The sequence below is a fragment of the Glossina fuscipes genome, unplaced genomic scaffold, assembly GCF_014805625.2.
Source record: "Glossina fuscipes isolate IAEA_lab_2018 unplaced genomic scaffold, Yale_Gfus_2 148, whole genome shotgun sequence".
Taxonomy (NCBI): domain Eukaryota; kingdom Metazoa; phylum Arthropoda; class Insecta; order Diptera; family Glossinidae; genus Glossina; species Glossina fuscipes.
In genome coordinates this window covers 2,080,850-2,103,019 of record NW_023998491.1, presented here as the reverse complement: position 1 = coordinate 2,103,019, position 22,170 = coordinate 2,080,850, and the positions used below count along the sequence as shown (strand labels likewise).

The following is a 22,170-nucleotide window of genomic DNA, read 5'->3' as shown; positions in this document are numbered from 1 at the left end:
TGTCTGCTCCAGTGGCGTTTACTTTGGCAAGTTGTTGCATTTGTGTTGTCTTTTTTAATAAACCCTCTGTTATTTTTTTTTATTATAAAACATTCTTCTCTGCCAAAACTTTTCATAATACTTTATTAATATTTCACGACCATTCGTTTATAAATGTAATATTTTACCAATAATTTTCTACATTGTTCACGTAATGATAAAAAAAATTCTTTTCGCATCTTGTTTAACTAAACATTCCGCTGCAGATATTCTTTAGCAATCCAAAATCATTTCTCAAGTCGATCTCTTCACTTTCTCTTTGCATAACGGTAAGCCGCTATTCCTGCAAAACGTTCTTTCGGCTAAAAGCAGGCCGTATTACGATCTTACTTACTCTATTGTGATAGAGTAGTGGTGAAAGCAGACAGACAAAACCACTATGCTGCATTTGTTCGCGGACGTTACAAAAATCATAATTGTTTCGAATCTTCTATTCGTTATAAGTATATATATCCGTGATATTTAGTTCGGATAATTTTTTATTTTTAAAAAGTTCGTACGTAAAATTAAAGATTCAGTTTACATGCATTTTGTAAGCAAACGTTGAACGCTTCTATACATAATTACTGGTCTCAGTGAATAAAAAAATTGTGCGTTCAAATTTGTACTTCCGGAAGAGTTTTACACCCGCAATTCCAATACTAAACCAAATACATTAAGACGTTTCATATAAACATTTTTAATTCATGGAATATTTATGGTCTGGGATATTTAAAGTCTTGGAATTGATGGTCGGGGATATTAATGGTCTGAGAATTTATGTGCTCTCTCCATTCTCAACAAAAAGGGATTTTTTTAAATAAACGGGAAAAACCAGTAACGGCATTTAGCTGTTTTAGTGAAAATTCAACTCAATGCAATTCAATTAGTTTCAACAAAGCCATACTATAAATTCACCAATTCATATTTTATGATAATAAGCCTTATTAAACATACTTTTGTTTTCACAAAAATATTCTCTTTTATTAATAATAATAAAAAAAAAATTTTCTGCTGTACTTATTTTATTAGTGCTGGTAACGCTGGTCCGTTTGGCTGTTTGGCACCACTAGAGAGAGGAAGCTTATGTGAAATAATATACTCAATGCAAGAAATTAACACACAAGAAAGAAAAGTTCTGTCGTATTTTAAAGAAAATATTTCAATTCATTTATAAAAATATAAATCAATAATAATAAAAATATAATATAAAAATATAATATAAATCAATTATATATGCTCCGTTATTTGTTACAGCCTGTTATCATGTGAATTCCTGTTTTGTAGAAGTTCTCGTCCTTCGAGTGAAAATAGTCAGCTATTGCCTTAGAAACACTTTCAAAAGACGACAGAGCTAAACCTTCAACCTAATACAATTAATGTGAAATTTTGATACGCTTACATTCCTAATTTTTTTTTTTGACAAACAAACGGAAATTGATAATAACTTCTGTCTTTTAAAGTTTTCCAGTGCAGTTTTATTTTCGTTTTTACTGCGTCCGAGTTGCTATTTTCACTGCAATTTCAGACGACTTCAAACAATGTTACCACTGTTTAACAGCTGTTTCTCTTCGTTCTTCAGTATCTGCCATTTTATGAAAAAGTGAGTGTAATTTAGTCGTGTCGCGTGAACTAAAGAAAAAACAGCAAAAGGTCTTGTTGAAAGTCTAGTAGCTATAAAAGTGAAATTCCAGAAATCTGCTAATTCAAATGAAATAAATTTCCTTAATATAAAGCAGTATTAAATAAATGTTATTGCGTAAGGGACGGCGAACATTGATAATTTAAAAATACAAAAAATTCAGACAAAATGTGTTAATTGATTGGCACGGAAGTGATGAATTTGGGAATTAATATAAAATAAAATAAAAAAAGAAGGAACATCTAATTTTTTCTACATACAGAAAATCGATTGGAAATAAGTTTGCCTAACCTTTAAGATTTCATCATCATTTCTCGATGGTGAAAAATCGAGCATAGCATAGCAACATAACGCGAAAAGTGAAAACGGACGGAAAAGAATTGTTTCGAAAGAAATAGAAAAAAAAAGTACACAAAAATAACTTTGAAAGTTGTGAGAAGAAAATGTTTAACAACAGAACACGCATTTCTAAAATAGACAGAAAATCAATACGAAGTCAATGGAAGATTGAAAACTTCTCAGCCGCTTCGCATAAAAATACTGAAAATTTTAGTTTAACTAAAGAAATTTGTGTTAAAAATAAAGACTATCTTTGATTTGTAGTAAATCTTTATTAAAACAACCATAAAATACCAAAGATAAAGAGAGAGAGAAAGAGAGAAAAAAATTGTATGCTAAGTAGTTCAATATTTATTCAACCCAAAAATAAAATAAAAAAAAAACCCCGCAACGGTCGTATTATACCTCACCACTAAGTTATGCATACATACAAAACTAAAACACTGTGTATGTCGAGCAAAAGGTTTTTAATATAAGCAACTGCACAAAAACAACAGCTAATAAATGAACTATGCCACAACAACAACATCAGCATAAGCAATGCCTTAGTTGCAAATATTTATGATAGAAAAATAACAGTAATACAAAAAACTAAGTAAAGAAAAACTCTTAAAAAAGAAAAAAAAAGCAAAGAAAGAACTCAGAAAAGTCCAGAGCTGTGCAAATTAAGCAATCGTAAAAGTTTCCCAAAAACGAAATAAAGTTCCTTCTTGTGATACACACATCAATAAACCCGACAGTAGTTTATAACGCTTTCATAAAAGGTCGTCAAAATGTCCGCTATGAGTTCGACGAAATCGGCAAAGGTTTCCAGCAGCAAACTGAGTTTAATATCTCATATCAAATATGAGCATTTAGTGGCAGGCATTTCGGGTGGAGTCACTTCCACATTAATTTTGCATCCTTTGGATTTAATTAAAATTCGATTTGCTGGTAAGATATTATTTGTTTTTTGTTTCATTTTTAAGAAATTAACAAGCGCATGATTCATGCAATAATAGTTTTTCGCGGTTTTTTAAATATTGTGAATTTTACTTTCAATTTTATTTTAAACAACGAACTAATCGTTAGTGATTACGAATAGAATACAAAGAAAATAATTAACCAAAAGAGTTCTACTCAGGTGTTTAATGTGTGTTTGCTGATTGTTTCAAAGTTAAAGCAACTTTGCTTTCGCTTTTTATCTTGGCCTAAATACTATTATACTTAAATTTGTCATTCTTATGCATTTGTAAGGCTAAAAAGACTTCCCCTCAAACATATCGAAGCAGAAGATAAGGAATTTCAACACATGTACATTGTGTTGTTTTGACCTTACAGGTCACGCTAATAACCTTGTGGCACGCAGATTAAGTATTTTTCCAATGAATGCCCACGGCTTTGAGATGACGAATACATAGGAATTGATTACCTTTTTAAATGAGTGAAATCGCAAGCGATTCGAACGAAGTTTTTTAGCTAAAATAGTAACTCACGTAACGTATATATATTTCTGTATATTTTCAAAGATTATCTTTTCAGTATTTAAAAACAAAAGGTTGCAACAATGCTACCTTAAACGCGAAGTCGCGTTTAGGGGAAAAAACATTTAAATATTGAGCCAGAGTGTTTTCTTTTCTAACCTATGCCAAAACGTATGGCACATTTTGCACATTTCGAATTTTGATTACTCGGTTCTTTTTAACAAAACTTTTTACACTCAATAGTCATTTCATATGGAGGTTCACCGATTTAAAGATAATCAGATAAAGATAATAAAGAGCTCTTATACCTTCGTAGTGACTAGTCTTTTTCGGTAAAAACTCCAATTTATGTTATTGGTTTTTTTTTATTCACTCCAATATATTTTACTGGTTTTTTTATTTTCTCTGCCACTTGTGATACAAGGATATATTAAGTCTGTGCTTGTGCTTGCAACACCTTAGCTTCGCTATGCCTCCACCCGCCTTTATTCTTCCAATCTAAAGGTAGCAAATTTTTAAAGTACTTTGAAAAAATTTGTCCCATCGTCATGTTTTGGACCGACAAATGAAGATGGCAAATAAACATGTCTTGTATTTGAGATCCACTTCAAGATAAACATAGCTTTTTTCATCTGTGCCATTTTTGTTATTATTTCTTAAATTAAATTTAAAAAATTATAATTACAACACAGGTTTCCAACTCACATGAGTTGCATTGATGCTTATCACCAGGCGCCAATTTCATATTTGTCATGCCGGTTGATTACATAAAAAATTTAATTTCATACAATAATTCATGCCTAGCTTTTATAATTACTTCGATGATAATTTTCATTTGCACGTAGTAGTATATGCGTTTGGTGCCTTAAAATCTCTCAAACTAATCGAATCGAATTCTGGAAAGTAAGTTGATTGACGAAACACTTAAGCGATGAGGTTATCAGAAAAGTTTTCATTTCTTCTGTAATTGTGTTGTGGGTAGAATTTGAGATTCCCAAGCATTTGCTTGCTTGTTGATTAATAGTGAAAAGTCCTTATCAGTTTTGAGATTTCATTTGTAAATTGCGCCTAACACGCGCCGGCTAGTTACGGTCACTAGGCAGTAAGAAGCAGAATTGTCAAGGAAGTTGAGGAAAAACGTAACAAATTTCGCTTAGCTTAAAAGGAAACCTGCGAGAAAAGGAAAATGCATTCATTTGCATTTAGGATGTGCGGGACGGATGGAAAAGATCATAACTCTAAAGTCAACTTGTTATGAAAAGTATATGATCCGTTAGGTTCTTTTACACTTGCTATAAAAAAGTTTAAAATGTGTCATTTTTCTTGAAAATGACGCGACTTAGTTTGAAAGACTCTTGGAAGAAATGAACGGTTATGGCGAGCCATCCGTTCTCTAGTAAACTGATTTTTTTTTTTCAGAAATAGAGATATGTACTGTTATTTTCTCCGTGGACTCGTTTTACGCATTCAAAATACGAAATAATTAGCTCAATGATAGCACGCAAATAATCAAGTCTGAGTTTAATCTAATTAATAGAATGGCGACCATAATAATAAAATCAACATATTCATAATAGTAGTGCTCCAAGTTAACGAGCTTGTTCTTCTGCCCGTAAAAATCGTGCTTGCGATTACGTGCCAAACCAACTTTCAGAATTGCTTTCTAGATTAATAACTCGGTTCAGCTGACATTTTCCAATCTATTATCGCGTTTGTCTTCTATTGCCCGAATAGTAGTAAAAGTTGGATTGGAAAGGTGAAGCCTGGCATACGTAGAGCTTGCTTGATGACGAGATATCAAGAGTAAAGATAAATGTCAACAATTCACAAACATACATACATACCGAGAAAATATTTCTAGATTTCCTACAGCGACTTATGTTTCCATGGGACTTTGTTGGGGGGTACCGAATAAAGGAATGTGCCTCTTGTTTTTTAAATGCATGCAGCACGAACGACTCCCATGATTGAGCATGTTTTTAAGTTAATATACAGATTTTTTAGTCTTCAAGCACTTTGTATGAGTAATATAAAGCAACGTATGTTGCAACCCAGAAGTAAAATCTTGCTTTATGCACATTGATTGATTCATGCATTAGTAATACTAATGCCTCCGTACAAAAAATTCAAAATTCAGGTATAATCAATTAGTGACACATTTGAGGAATTTATTATTGAAGATGTTTGCTGCAATGGTTAACAAACAATAGTCTGCCAGGTTATAGTTTAAGTGTACAAATTTAAAAATGGTTGTCATGCTCTAAAAACTCAAAAACGAGATGATTTTCATTTTGAATTGTGGTCGACTATTAGTGATCATATTATATAAAATTATTTGTTTTTAATTTTTTCGAAACTTTACTCGTCCAGTTGATTTCAGACTTACTTCCTTTCTTCAATGATTGTTTGAACAAAAACAATCTAGAGTTCTTACAGAATTCTCCTTTTTAACACTGTTTTATCTACGTAAAGCGTGAAAATAAACACATGTTTTTTGTTTACGATTGGCATAACTGAGGTTATTCATAAAGCTAAAACTTGGCATCACCTACACAGTCATATGGGGTTAAAGCAATTTTGTAAAATTGTATTTGTCCTATATAGTTCCAGATACAACGCTACAAAAACGACCTGCTGTTTCTTTACACCTACCTTTACAGTAAATTTGTAGTGTTAATGTTACAAATAATAAACTACCGATATGTGCTAGTTGAAAAACTGGTCACCACTAAAAGTGTTTGCAGTGTGTACAGTGAAATTATTAAATCATTTTAGTACATGTTTGACTTGTTTATTGGAAAAAAAGTTACAAAAAATATATAAAACTACATAAAGTACTTGTCTAATGTATTTTATATATATAAGAATTTACCTTGTTTGACTGGTTGCAAAGCAGATGTAGCCTACAACACAAAAGGTTTGCCGGGAAAATTTACTCATTAATTTATATACACAACGATAGACAGCTGCGTGATGTTATACAATTACAGTTTCATATTCTTTATTGTATCCATTGTAATTACTTGTACATTTCCATTGCTATTGTTAAGCTTTCAAAGAGTGTCATATTGGCATTATGAACTACCCATACAAGGCCAATGGAGAAATTATTCGGCTTAGAACGAATTTTTTTGTTACTCATCATACCAAACTTTAAAATATAGTTTTTAATTAACCAGACTGAACTAAAATTAATTGCAAAAGTTTTTCTCTATTGAAGCTAAATGAGGTGGGTCGCGCTCTAATCAAAATTGGATAAATTATTTTCAGAATCACTTTTCGAATCGATTTAAACTTGGCTGTCCTTTCATTTTTATTTCTTCAACCTGAAAATCCATCTATTTGATATATTTTGATGAAATTGAGTACGCTGACGTATTTTGATCCACGCTATTGAAAATGTTGCGGATCGGGCAACTTTCTTGACAACTTCCCACATAAAGCCTTTCTTTGAAAAGTCGTTACGTGAATAGCAGCATTAAACGAAGTGACGTAAGATTTTTAACCGTGGGCCGCGAATTAACATATTGTTTTAACTTGTTTTTAATTAGAATTAAGTAAAGTTCTCTCTAATCCCGTTTTCAACTTTTCAGATTACCGAGGATAGTAATTATCATTTTTTCAAAAAATTGCACGCATTTTGTAATTATGCGAGTATTATTGTTATTTCAAAAATAAAAGTTCTGTGTTACTATAAAATTTCATCCAAGTAGTCCCCATAACCACTTGAATATACTTGAGATCCCTACATAGGACTTCCATCCTTATGGCAATATCTATACAAATTTCAACGAAAAATGCTGTACAAACTTTGGTGGTATATAAAACACAGGCGGGCAAACGTCTTCAGCAAGCTAGGCAAACTGTTAAGAATAAAGAATAATTTTTAAAATCTTGTATTAGCTAAAAATAAAAAATTTGATAAAAATTAGATAAAAAACACTATATGACGTACGTCGACGTATGCGTATCTTCTTCGACGCTGTTACATACGTGTTTGGAAAACAGATATAAACTGATTGCTTGCATGCGAACATATGCTTTTTCCGTCATATGCGGGGTTGGATAGCAGACGGAATATTGCGTAACATACATATACAATTCAATGTCTTTAACACTTGGGTGCTAAGGTAAATATGAAATTTCAAAATTTCATTATTATCTGAACTTCTTCGTTTAGGTTAACGACACTTAAATTTGTCTTTGGTGTATACAATTTTCAAATCGAAAAAGTAGCTCCAATGGACAGACAATTGAGTGAATTACGTTCATCAAGAATGCTTGTTCATACACTTGTCTTTCAACACGTAACTAATTTAATATGCCGGCTGAATGTATTACGACCGTCAATTAGTTAATTTGTCCGACAATGCAAACATGCGTGTTTTTCTCTTTTTCGCTTTAATATTTATTTTTGTTTTGATTATTCTCTTCAAGTTTTTATAAGTGCATCGCAGGCGGCACACATATGTTTTCATTGTTGCTAATAGAAATTGCATGCTTACATTATTATTGTTGTTTATATTTCTGTTTCCTTTTATTCTTATTTAAATTTATTTGTTTACGTTCCAAGTTTTCGATTTTCAACGTAGCCCTGTTCACGTAGCAATGATTTATTTTTCTACGCCAACTTTTTCTCTACTCAATAATTTGATCATTTTCGAAGCATCTAAAGTTGTCGACTTTTGAATGAATAGATTAATAATAAATTACGATAATATAAAAATTTATATGTTTACATAAACACACACTTTTGTGCATTTTTATATAATAAGTATTATCATATGCTGACTCTCACGCTTGTATAAACACAGTAATGTATAGGCCTATTAAATATCACAAGCATTTAAAATTATCTATAGGAATTTTCCAACCGCTTTTTTTTTTAGTGTTACTTCATTATTTGTATTGTATTTTTTTTTCAATGAATGAGAGAGAAGGCAGTATTTTAGCAGAAATGGCTTTTTATTGAATAATTGAACAATTTTATGGATATCTTGTTAAAGAAAGCCAGTAGAAACAGTATAATGGGGCGCACCTTGTTATCATTTGCCATCTTAAAGTTACAATTATAACGACATTTCAAAATAAGGCACTATATGGGGCCTGGTCCAATCCGAAACATTTCCAAAATCGTCCGTCTTCAGGCCGTAACGTGTTAGTAAGCGAAATTTCATAAAAATTGCGGTCTCTAGGTTGAACATAAGATAAAAAGAAGGACGTACTGAGAGACAAGCTTGTGTGGATTCAGAATGTGGTTCTGAATCGATCCGTATAGTAAATCAATCAATCAATGGGTCAATCCCAAACCCTTCTCGGTATTGTATGCATTTGCACGAACCTAATATACTCTCGTGTCGCAAATGGCGTAAGATATAAAAAGGTCTCAAAAAATCGACGCGCAATTAAGGGTAGGGTTAAATAGGTGATACTCATAACCTACTGCAGACTTTTTTTGCGTGGTAAGAAATGCGCCTGGTGATCCTGAAAAATTCATTGCAACTCGAATGTGATCATCCGCATGCTAAAGAATCACTTCTTTCCGCTCTCTGCCTCTGTATATATATTAAGGTATTTTGTTTTTGTTTATGCAATCGTTGCTCTTGATGTAATATATAATGAAATGATGCTATATGTGTCGAAACGCGTGTAGGATCACATGGATGTAGGACCTTTAGGTAGTAGTAACTTTCATATGGAATGCGTCAACTGTAGTGGTATTCCGTTCATAGTTGTTTTAATGATAGCACTTTTGTTAAACTCGTTAAACAATAGAAACAGCTGGATCTTATGTGTAGCGTCACTATAATGACTGTGCACATATTTCGCACTAAGTAAAAATCGTATGAACTCATCAATAGTCATCCTACATCTGTTTCATCCTTCGGGTAATAATTGATGTGTTATATGTATGTACATGTAAGTAAAAAAGTTAACGCGACTGAAAGGCATTGTTGTGCCTTAATGCTTAACGCATAGGAGGAGAAATGACAAACAACGCTCCTCGCTTGGTGATGTCAGTGTAGAGGACACAGCATCTCTTGATGTTTTGAGCGTGATAATACAAAACGCCGTTCATTGGACAGAACGTGTACTCGAAGTACCGAGAAATGTAATCAAGGGGCTTGATCTTCTCGCGTGTTCGTTAACAGAACTACTCGGTTTTATTTTAGCGTCGTAGAGGTGTCCGCATGCTACACTGCACGATACACTACCGCGTCTTCTCGTTCTTTAATCACACTATCTGGCTTTGGAATAACCTACCAGCAGCATAGTCTTCTTCATCGTTCCAAATACTTTCACTATCAAGCTCAAAGTACATAAACAGTGCTATCTTTTTCCCCCTTTTCATGCAACATTTTTTTCTTTGGAGTAATTTTTGTTTAAGAAAATGTTATTGCAAGCAAATCGAAATATGGCAAGACAAACGGACAAAAGTCGAGATATATGTACAAACTAAAATTATTGTGGTATTATGTCGATGAAATTTGAAAATGAACGAAAAGAGGAGATTTTTTTTATAGAAACTTAGCTGAGTTCTAACGGAGTCACGTCCATTGATCAATTCAATTATGAGTTAATATAATTTCTTATAAATTTCTTTTCGTGTACAATCTGCGCGTTCATACTACACTTATACACCTATTATACGTTAATGCTATACTTCAAGGTTAATTGAGATTAAATGATAGCGCGACGCGAAAGAAAAATAACGCATGATTTCATTTTGTTTTTGTTAATTAACTAAGTACATAGACTTTATCTGCGTTACGGAAATAAAAGTTGTTTTCTTCTCTTTTTTTTTTTTCTATTTTTTTTTTGGTTATTTTCCTGTTTTCCGCATTTATTTTTATGTAAAAAATAATATAAAATAATGTACTATTTGTTTGTATTGTTGAAAACAAAGTGTTAAAAATAAAATTAAAAGTAATAATACTTTGTCAGCAATCAGGAAGAAATTCAGTTTGATCGAAATCTTTTCCTATCTGCATTTCGAAACCGCCATCGTCTAAGTGAACTGGATCACATTTTTTTGTAATTTTGCGTTGTTAGAGTAAGGGAAAGGCTTCGGAGATCTCATAAATTTATTCTTGATTTGCTTTGTTTTTCATTTCGTTTCCTTATTTGGTTCAAGTAAGAAAATTATATTCGATCAACGTGAACGAATCTTTTATACCCATTACCGTTATCCTAAAAAAGACAGAAAAAGTGAAAGAAATGAGTTTTTTCATGCTCGACAATATGGAGTGGGCGTAGTCAATTTGTTCTATTTTCAAAATAACTGTTTTTGTCATGTAGGCGTGTCCCTTGAAAAGTGTAAGGCATTAACAAATTATTTCGCAAATTTGTAGGCGTTATCTTCATTTTCGCTAACGGGTGAAGGTTCACAACAAAAACTACTCAGTTATGCAGACCCAGACAGGTGAACAAACAATAACAATCGGGCGTGTTTAGGTGCATTTCAAACTTTATGCAGTTTGTGAAACACAATTCTGCGCCTTTAATAGATATTGAAAAAACAATTAAATTTCGATTGGGTAGATGTTGTCAACTTTTTTGTACACATGGTACAGCATCGCCTTTAGAGTATGCGTTCAAATTTTTGTGCATTTATCTGCTATAGTTTATAAGTAATGAGCAAAAAAACAATTTTTTATTGCTTCTAAAAAACAACAGAAGTATCTTCAGTTTACGTGATACTGTAGGCGTGTCCTTCGACCGATTTGAAGTCGATACCTTTATTTTTGCGGCCGGGACAATGTTTACGAAAGATGTTACGCAGACGGACACAAAGCCATGCTTAAATCGATTTCGATTTTGGTGCTCATCAAGAATACATTCGCTTTGAGGGGTCTCTAGTGCTTCCTCCTAGGCATTGAAAACGTTTCGACAACATTTCGATTCGCCCTTCGGTGATGGGTAAAAAAAATAATAATAATAAGAGTAATGCAATTAGCTGACTAATAACATACTTCTCTTCACTTTGCAGGCCCTTATGACACGGGTCTGGTATCCCCTAAGAGCAATCCGAAACTTTAACGCATAAATGACGTTGCCCTTAAATTTGTTCAAATACTTGCTAATATTTAAATAAAAATTCGAAACGAAAATGATTCTGATCAACTAACTAACCCGCTTCAAGCCAACAAAATCCTTTGCAAGTTGACTGAAAATGCGATGCATATGTTTTGATGACTATCGCCAAAGTAGATGAAAAAAAATAAATAGAATGCTACCGTTAATCGAAAAATTTTTTCAATAAATTATTCCAAATGTCGAACGTCTTGACCGACTTGAAAACATACAAAAAACATAACATAAACACAAGATGACGGTTAGTGTACATTTAACAAACTCTTAACTCTTCTATCGTAGAGTAACACACAGACGTAAGAATGTAATGAAAAGCTTCTTAGCAAACAGTTTTTTTTCTAATATGTTTGTAATACTTCGATAAATGTGAGTCAAACCAACCTATGGATCGAAACTTTCGAACTTAACCTACGTAAATAAAGCAAAGAGCCTGAATGAATTTTAAATCGTTTTACTATCAAATAAAACATTTCAGAGCTCGTAATTCTCGACATTGGAGTTGGCCTGGCCGAAGCGAAGTATAGAAACTCTAAACTGCTTGCCACTTCCTCCCAGCACGACTTATGAGGTCGTGATCATGATATCAAAAAAGAAACTAATGTACCGAAGGTCACGCTTTAAAGCTCGTGTAGAACTCACATGGTAGCATAGGTAGTAACTGCCTCGTTTTTATCTAAATTGATATTATATAAAACTATTATACCCTACATCATTTGTGGTACAAGGGTACCGATATTTTCTGCGGATGCTTACAACGCCCAGAAAAAGTTGAGATTGGCCTATCATTTGTTATTCAGGTTTTTTGTCTTTCTGTCCACCTCACGTCCACGTATTCTTGGGCACAACGTAGAGATCGCAAATTTTTACAATACTTTGGTTAAATTTGGAAATATGTGGGACTAACGCTACTGAAAATACTTCAGTTCGGTACACTTTTCCAATTAATGCCCATATAACGCCTTCTTATTATAATATTGGACGTGGAATATGGCTGGAAATTTTTTGTCATTGTAAGTGCTATGGTTTCTAAGTAACGTGCAGAAAACCAATCTTTTTTTTTTTTTTTGGTTTTTTAAAAACCGATTACATTGTTCTGTAAGCGTGTCCTTTTAGCGATTTGGCCCGTTTTCAATACTAATCAGCGTGCGAGAAAGTCCAATGTGTCCGCTAAATTTGAAGCCAATAGGTTCAAGACAATGTTTACTACAGATATTACGCAGTTAGGCAGGGTGACAGACATATACGTTTAAGCCGATTTAGAATTTAATGCTGAGTTTGCTTCTGCACGTTGGAAACTTCCTGAAGAAATTATCCCTGATGGGAACAAAAATAATAACACATATAAGCGTTATATGCTTAGGGATGATACGTGCGAGAATTTACTAAAGCATAGCTAATAAATCCAAACAGCAAGCCTAAGAAGAAATTGTAGATTACACCAAAGAGTAGATCGAGTATCTTGTAATCTTTGCTGATAGTAGCCCCACGCATGAGCCAATTGTAGCTGGCAGGGAAAAAGAAGAATTTAAAATCGGTATTATAAACTTAACAAAGCGTATTAGAGAATACTTTTCTGTTATTCATGTCGCTCTTATAGCATACACTAGACGAGAAGTAATCCTTCGCAGATATCGAGCTTTCAATAAGCAGTGTAATAACAAAATCTCCTTTGACGGAGATGAAATTTCTTGATAATGCGTTTTCAATAAAAATTACCAAAACTAAACGTATTTCGCTCTGGTATTATGCATTACGAATCGCGTGACTGACTGGCTGCTCGCGCAAAAAAACAAATATTCTTCCAAACGTGTGACTAATCTATCGCATTTGTACTGCACTTTAAAGTGTATGCAATAAAAATTTCTGCGAATTCAATTGCTGTTTCCAAGCAAACCTAATTTGCAAAAAAAAAAAAAAAAATGATAATTCGTCATAAAAAATGTATACAAAAGTAATACTAAAAGTTTCTGTAAAAATGAAAAAAAAAAACGATAAAAAAATATATTGTCGTTCATGGTTTTTACGTAAAAGTTTGTTGTTTATTGCTGTACGAAGTCATGCAGTCGTCCCATTCAATTGAAAAATACTGTTTTTTTTTTTTTTAATTTTTCAAGGCTTAATAAATAATTCCAACGTTTATGTTACCATGTTGTTGTTTACCTGATTTTGTGTTAACAAGTTTTGCGTGTGTGCATGTGGGTATTCGTGAGCGTGCTATAAATACTATAGCACTATGTAGAGGCGAGCCCCCTTCACATTACACACACATATGTATTTACAGATAGTTTTTATTCTATATATTATTTCTATTTCGTGTGTTAATTTTATTGTTGACTTAATAAACTTATTTGCTTTAGCGATATTTTCATTAGAGTGAACGGCTTGTTTATAGCCTCTTGGAAACATTGATTATTCATTTATACTATTTTTAAGTATTATTTTAAATGTGAGTTTAATTTATTATTACTTAAAAAGGTTTACAAATCTTTACACAAAACTCGTTTTAATAAAAATAATAAATAAAATGACATTTGCAGTGACGTGAGAGACGATTTCATGAAAACCTTTATCAAAGATAATTTAAATGTTCTACATTTTTTCTATCACCATTGCATGCGATATTTTGTAGTCTTACAGGGTAGTAACATCCCTTGGTATGTGAAGAGCAAAATTTTCTTATCATTTGTTAACAATTAAGAAGTGAGACAAAATTTATTTGTATGTATAAATAAAGACTTCCAACAGAGAGAAATAATATCATCTCTAAAACTAAAGAAATATGAGTGAGATATTTTATAAAATTTCAATTCCATATCAAAGATAAGCTTTTGTTGTATATATTTCCTATCAGCTTTGCACGCGATAATTTGCGAATTGCTATAGCAATGTTGTAATGATCGCACGTGACAAACAGCATTTTCTTATCGCTTATTGGAAACTGAGAAAAGCAAAAGTAATGAGATTATCGCTTTTTCTATGCCATATAGATTCTATTCGTTTTATGTATTAATAATATCTCATGCATGATTAAAATCTTCATGTGTGCAGATGATGTGTTTAAACTGTTTACTCCCATAAACTACGAACTGCTTCAAGTTGACCTTAAAAATTTTATTACTTGGCGCTGCTTATTTAATTTCTTAACATTAAATCTGAATAATCGTTTTGACTGAGCATATTGCGGGCGAAAAACTTTATTAATTTGCTTCAACTACAATAAAATTGGTTTATGACTTAAAGGTGATTTTTGTTAATAAACTTCATCCTAACTTAACAAGTGATCTTTCCACAACGATCTATTTTAAGATATATTGAAGCATAGCGAAGAGAATTTGATGATAACTTTCTTTTTGGGGCGCACACACGAACATGTTTCCGTGGTATATATAGTCTTCATCCGATCGTGGCTATGCTGAGCCAGTTGGATCCATTTAAAAACATTTCTTGCCTTCGCGTTACGGAGTTTCCGCGGGACGTGCAAATACCATGACCAGCATCAGGCATTATTAGCCGAGTAGGTAAAAATTGCGACAATCAGGTCGATCTTTGCTGTTTGAAATTTGGTAGCTATAGTGGTTGCTCAGTTGGTAAAGACATAGCATTTGCCGATTAGGCACATATCTACTAGGTGATGGCCATCACTTTGCAATCTCTATCTCTTTCCTCGTTTATTTTTTAACTCCATCATGTTACACGAATAGATGATAATTCTCCAATTGATTTATCATATTGTAAAAAAAAAAAAAAACATCGCTTAAAGCATTACTCGCATTAGAAAAATCGGCGCTTAGCTTGCTCCTTCTTATTAAAGTTGAGAAACTTTTATCGATTTAAAAAGCTTAATAAATGTAATCAACTTCAACTGTCCAGTTCGTCCTTCAGTGTGCTGTCTTTTTGTGAAACTAAATCAATGTAGATTTAATTATGAATTATTTAACTCAAACAAGCAAAAGCCTGAATAACAATTATAATCTAATCACTCTATCGGATCCTATACACGTCATGAAATCAATTAAAAGCGATTAACGTTTATGCATTGCTGACGTCACAACTGAAGTAAAACGTTCAATTAAGAGTCGCGTCGCAAGCTCATAGAATACTCTAATGCGACACTATTGTTTGAGGCATATAGCTATATATTTGCAGAGAGCTTCCTGAGAACCGAGTTGATGATATTCGAAAGATGATTTCAGAATCATTTCAATGCAACCCGTTCTAATGTACAGAATTCAATCGCAACAGTCAGTGACCGTGCAGATCACGTTTCAACTTTCGCTTTTAAACTCTAATTATTTCCTATAAGATGATGAGCCAAATCTTGGTTACCACGCTTTCAGGGAACATGTTGCCTCCTTAAGTTACTTTCAATATATTCTACGCGAAAATTTCAATCAGATGACAAAATGCTCCTGAGACGCTCATACGCGAGATTCTTGTAAGCGATTTGCTTAAGTCAACAAAGATTTATATGATAATATATTCATAAAAATCGCGTTCCAGCCGTCAAATCGATTAAAGACTTTTTCTTCCGAACGAGCAAGGATAAATGTCATAACTAACAATCAGTGAACAAAATCGAAATATGGAAATGCAACGGTCTAATATAACGCTAGGAGCCGGTTTACAGCTGTCAATCAAGGAAATTTTACAGCTACCGACGACCATCAACTCTCTGTAGCGGGATGTTGTTAGCTTACAATTGTCGATAAAGTGTGCATTTTTCTTACTAGCGAGCGAAAAGTCTTTCGACCGCAAAATTGCTGTCGAGTAAAATATTCAAATTACGAACAGGTTAACGGCCCCAGATATCTTTCCCCTTTTCAAATTTCAAGTTATCTATCTATCTATCTCTTCAAAATATTTCATTAATCTAAGATAGGAAATTGTCTTTCCCGATACTTTTCGATCGAATGTATACAGATTGTTAAGTAAATTTATTATGGCTATTAGTATTTTTATCGTTCTATCGTTCGTACTTTCTACCCTTATCTTAACATTCCATTGACGTAAATTCATGATGACTTTGTATTGTATTAAAATGACATTTTTACAGCTATCAGTGTTTACACACGGTTACACATATATTTACAATATTCACAAATGTTAATATTTACATTATATGTCATATTACGTTTTAATGAAGACGCCATGACGTCAAGATCTTATCATTTTGCTAAATTATTAGTACGACTCCATGCTCTACTTCACACTCTACTCCCGATGGATTGATTACTAAATAGTGCAAAGTTGCGAAAATGTAACAACTTTGTGCAATTAATAACAAATTTTTGCTCCAATTTTCAATATTATTGAACTTTGTTCTAGCAATTATTAAACGATTTATTAACAGATAAGACAAAAAGCAGAACAAAAAAAAAAAAAAAAAAGAAAAAAACCATAGCACGAATAAAAGTGCAACGTAACGTCTTATCAAAGTCAATGTGAAAGCATAATGATAATCACGATAAGAACCGAGTACCGAGTACCGAGTAAATCGTTCTGCTATATCAGCAGTAAAAAAAAAAAAAAGGAAAAAACAAAACAAAGCCGGGCACCTACTCTGACGCTTTTCATTTTCTTTATTTACACAAACTTTCAATGCAAATTGTTGCATATCATTGTATGTACTGTGCTTTCTGTCATTGAATACAATGTATTAGCTAGATTGTTGTTTGTGTGTGTGTGTGTGTGTGCACCCTTTGACGTAACCGTATGCTTTCTTTCTTAACAGAGAGACAACAAGTTTTTTGCGTTGAAAAGCGTTTTAAAACCGACACGTGCCCCACGAAAATTATTCAACAAAATCGTATGCATCCGTCTTTTGTTTTCTTTACTCTTAAAGCATTGTTTTCTAAACAATGATGTTCTTGTTGATGACTTTTTTAATTATTACAAAATGTAAACAAATTAATTTTGTTAATATATTTGTTTTGCTCTGTTCTTCTCTGTTTTTCTTTTTCAGTTAATGATGGCCGCACTACTACCATACCGCAATATCGTGGTTTGGGCAGCGCATTTACCACCATATTCCGTCAGGAGGGATTTCGCGGCTTATATAAAGGTGTCACACCAAATGTTTGGGGTTCCGGTTCGTCGTGGGGTCTCTATTTTATGTTGTAAGTGTATTTAACAAATGAAAAAAAAAACAAGAATTTATTTTTAATTTTGTGATTTCTTCCATTTTTCTAGCTACAACACGATCAAGACTTTCATTCAAGGTGGGAATACGGCATTGCCATTGGGACCGGCTATGCATATGTTAGCCGCCGCTGAAGCCGGTGCTCTAACATTAGTATTCACAAATCCTTTATGGGTGGTCAAGACACGTTTGTGTTTACAATACGATGCGGCTGACAGCAAAACAGTCAAATATAACGGCATGCTGCACGGTCTAACACACATTTACAAAGAGGAAGGCATAAGAGGCTTATATAAGGTAAATTTTTCTCTCCTTATTCAAAGATTTATACTTGGAAAACGATATTGACCGGCAGTGTTTATCTTCGAATTTAGGGTTTCATTCCGGGCATGCTTGGTGTCTCACATGGTGCCATACAATTCATGACATACGAAGAATTGAAAAATTTTTACAATGAATATCGTAAATTGCCAATCGACACTAGACTGGTAAGTTTCAAATATTTGTTCTCTGCGTATTACCTCACAGTCTTACGTGCTTTAATGTGTATTATAAAAAAAAAAAGGAAAATCATAACATCTTTAAGATGCAGTTTGTTCAAAAAGGAGAAAAAGGGATTATACATGACGCGGACGCGGAATCACTTTGCTATAAGGCGCGACCATTACTTACCCTAGGCTACGCTACAAGCAGATGTCTCTTGAACAATTTTCTCTTTATAAACGTTGACAGCCATTACCGTACCTACCCATATAGGGGATATATGTCATCGAAATTTATGGGACGTGCCTTCAAATTAGGGAAAGCTGAGAATCGTAAAGTGCAGAAAATAAGCCCTCAATAGTTAGGAAAGTTAACAAAGAAGTAGCGACAGCCATAAACTCACAACGTGCTACGGCAAGTCGGCTATCGGCAGCTATCGAGTTTACCCGACATCGACAGTTATGAATTTGTCAAGAAGTTCATACATAATCACAAGTAGATCACTATCGATTTATGAGTGTCTGCCTGCTAGTCCAAAATAATTCCTTACAAGCGGCACACACGCCATTCTAATTAGCACACTTAAGGGCCGATTTAGAAAACCTTAAAAAGCTAATCTAAGAGAAATGAAAACGAAAATTTGGAATTAAATTTCGCTATTTTAAAGAAAATAGTCAGTTGCCGGACTAAACGGATGAAGAACGTGTCCACTACGATAGACATACTTTAGGTAACTAAGTAACCAAGGTTTTTGGTCGACACATATTTCTACATTTTACTAAATATTTGCCAAATCGATTGTGACATATACTGTCAATAAAGTAAAAAACTCTTACTTGTTCATAGCTCATTAATTTAAAAAATTCTGACCACTCCTCTTTTTTTTTTTCTAATTTCTTTAATTACTTTAGAATGTGCTTTTGTTTCTGTTGAATTGGTGGCGTTGCTGCCTTTCTCTTCAAAATATAATGGTATTGTTATTCATATACCAGTTGGATCAGTAATTTCAGATGTCGACGTAGCATACAATTGACGAATTAATTAACGTGCATTCAATTCTTCTTCGGCCCTGTTTGCAGCTGTTGCGGACTGCTCTTTAAAAGAATTTATATTAATTTAGTTGAGAGCTACGTTTTATTGCAACAATCACTTGCTGAATCAATCTCAGCTTATTTGTCCCTCTGTTAGTCTTGTTTTCCTACAAGTCGCAAATTTCGAGATATTATGATGAAATGGTTACATCGACATGTTTTGCTCCAAAGACGAATGCTATTGAAAATGGTTCCCATCCGATGAGTTTTTCGACCACTTCTGGCTGAACAACTGTAGTGTAGAGTGGTGCAAGGTATTTAATGGTGGGAAGCGGCACACTATAGTTTTCTTACTTGTTTTTTATATTAAAAATAACGATTAATTTTTTTTGCAAAAATCGGTTTATTTCTTCTACCTTTTTGAAATTTAGATTCTTATTTGTTAAAGCAAAAAAATCGCTGATGATCATAAAAGTGAACTCCTTAGACAAAAACAAAATAAATAAGTAAAGATATGACAGCTGATATCCTACACATGCGTGGCGAATTTTGACATGACTGGGTGGGCTGGAAATATGCTTTATCTGCTTAAAGGCATTTTTAATTTATTATGCCTCCGTCTATTGTCGTGCATTGGTGCATTGTCCTCTTTTCAAATTATAATATGAATCTCATGACTTTTATATCTATCGGCAAAGTATTACGACTATGTTGACTTTATTAGTCCGTCGATAACATTTATAGATAACATTTACTACTGAAACAGCCATCTTTTGCACATTTTCCAAAGTGGCAGGGAATGAGATAGAAGGCTGAAATGAATCTATTTTAGCTTAAAAAACTTGTAAATGTTCCCAGTTACACAAGTGGCTTTATCGATTCGCTGCCAGATTTTTCGATGAACAGGCCTTGTAACAATATTCTGCATTTTAGGTGCTCTATTAACAAAAATTTTTTTTTAAGTAGTTAATACTAGCAAAAAAAAATAGGTTTATTCTCAGTTCAAAGAAAACTTTTTAGCTTCTTGCTCTGAAGCGAATATTACTTGCCCAACTGCGATTATATCGCATAAAAGAAAAATATTAAACACATATATCTGCAATAATATCGCATGAAAACAAAATATCAATATCAAGTCGACTTTTTTATATCATACTGGTAGTATATTTTTCTATAAATTAAATAAATAGTAAGTAAGCATGGCATTCCTTCGCCTGTAGGCATAACTTAAGAAGAGAAAACCTAAACCAAAAGCCAGAAACTAATATCAATTAAGTTTTCTCCACCTGCCTATAAAACAGTCGCCTAAAACGCACTCTGTACAAAAGAAGTTATAAACATTTTTGAAATGTGTAGATAGAAATTTTTCGAAAAATCGCTTATGTGTCAATCGCATTACAAATGATAGAAGAATAGTCCTCTTTTTACTGTTGCCTAGCTTTCTTCTTATCGTTTGCTCCATTTATTCGTACATGGCGCAAGGCGGCATTGTATATTGTATAGAGGATAAATTTGCCTAGAATATGCATACTAAAGTTTCTTCTTTTTTTAATAAGTGAACAAGTAATCATTTCTCATTTCACTGTCATTCGTGCCTTTCTGTAATCGCAGAGCGATTGACGAAAACTTAAATATAATTATTTTCTTAAAATCATGTTTTACAGGCCACTACTGAGTATTTGACATTCGCTGCTATATCAAAATTAATAGCTGCGGCCGCAACATATCCATATCAGGTGGTAAGAGCGCGTCTACAGGATCATCATCACAATTACAATGGAAGTTGGGATTGTATTAAACAAATATGGAGGTACGAACGTATGCGTGGTTTTTATAAGGGTCTAGTACCGTATTTAGTGCATGTCACTCCAAACATATGCATGGTCATGCTAATATGGGAGAAATTGACAAATTAAATTTAAACGAAGAAAATGAAAAAAAAAAAAAAAAGAATCTAAACAAACAAAAGAAGCAAATATGTCTGTTTTCGAAATATTAATCCTTCTTTAATACTTTCTAACTCCAAATTTATGCATTCTACAATTTAAGCGAACAATTTTTTTTTCAAACTCAAACGCGTACATTTCTACTTAAACTTTAAAAAAAAAAAAAAAAAATACAAAATTAATTATAATTATAAATATAAGCTTAAGGATAACTAAAGGGAACGAAATGTTTAACCAGATGACTCGAAGATGACGATGATAAGATTGAAGATGAAGAAGATAGGAAGAAAGAGAGAGCGAAACAGCGTTAAATGACAAACACTCGTTTAGAGATTTCTTGCTAAAAAAAGATTTTTTGTATTACTGTTATTTTTTTAACTTAAACCTTTGAAAAAAAAAACATATTTTATTATCATTTTTATTATTTAAGTGCAACAGTATAAATACTTTTGTATAATTTTCTTATGTTTTTTTTCGTTTTTCATAATAACTTTAAGCAATGGTTATAAGTTCTTTGTATTGTAATTTTTTAAATACCGGAGCTTTTTATATTCGAATATTCATATGATTAGTGTTAGAAGAGACGACTAAGGAAAAATAGTGGACGAGAGTATTTCTTTTTTCTTTTCATTTTTAAAAACTCAACTTGAAAGATTGATGTTTTGGGTTTAGTATTAAGTTTAGACAATTTTTTAATAATTTAAATTTTGGATATTATTTATTGAATAAATTTCCACAAACACAATTTTTATATTATATATATACATATAGATTTACCTTTTAAAAGCTAAACTTAATAAACTATAAAAAAATGTTTAGAGTCTTGAAGGCTGCAAAGCTTTTCTTTACATTAGGGGAAGAGAGAGCGAGAGAGCACATCAAAACTCTTCTTTTTTTTTTTGTAATAACAACAGTAATAATAGTAATTATAAAAATTCTTATTTTTAGCCCCATAAGTTTTAGAAATAAGTACGATAAACTCTACAAAAAAAAAAAAAAAAAAAAAAAAAAAAAA

General features: G+C 32.6%; 1 protein-coding gene across 1 annotated transcript in view; it reads left to right on the top strand.

The window, feature by feature from the left end:
• The first annotated feature begins 1,606 nt into the window (after positions 1–1,606).
• The window catches only part of LOC119641364 (mitochondrial folate transporter/carrier), a 21,827-nt gene continuing 1,263 nt past the window's right edge, over positions 1,607–22,170 (top strand). Inside the window, exons 1-5 of the mRNA XM_038039962.1 lie at positions 1,607–2,932; positions 17,519–17,672; positions 17,746–17,992; positions 18,070–18,183; positions 20,874–21,019. Coding sequence (XP_037895890.1) covers positions 2,773–2,932; positions 17,519–17,672; positions 17,746–17,992; positions 18,070–18,183; positions 20,874–21,019 — 821 coding nt within the window. The 5' untranslated portion in view covers positions 1,607–2,772. The remainder of the gene's footprint in view (positions 2,933–17,518; positions 17,673–17,745; positions 17,993–18,069; positions 18,184–20,873; positions 21,020–22,170) is intronic.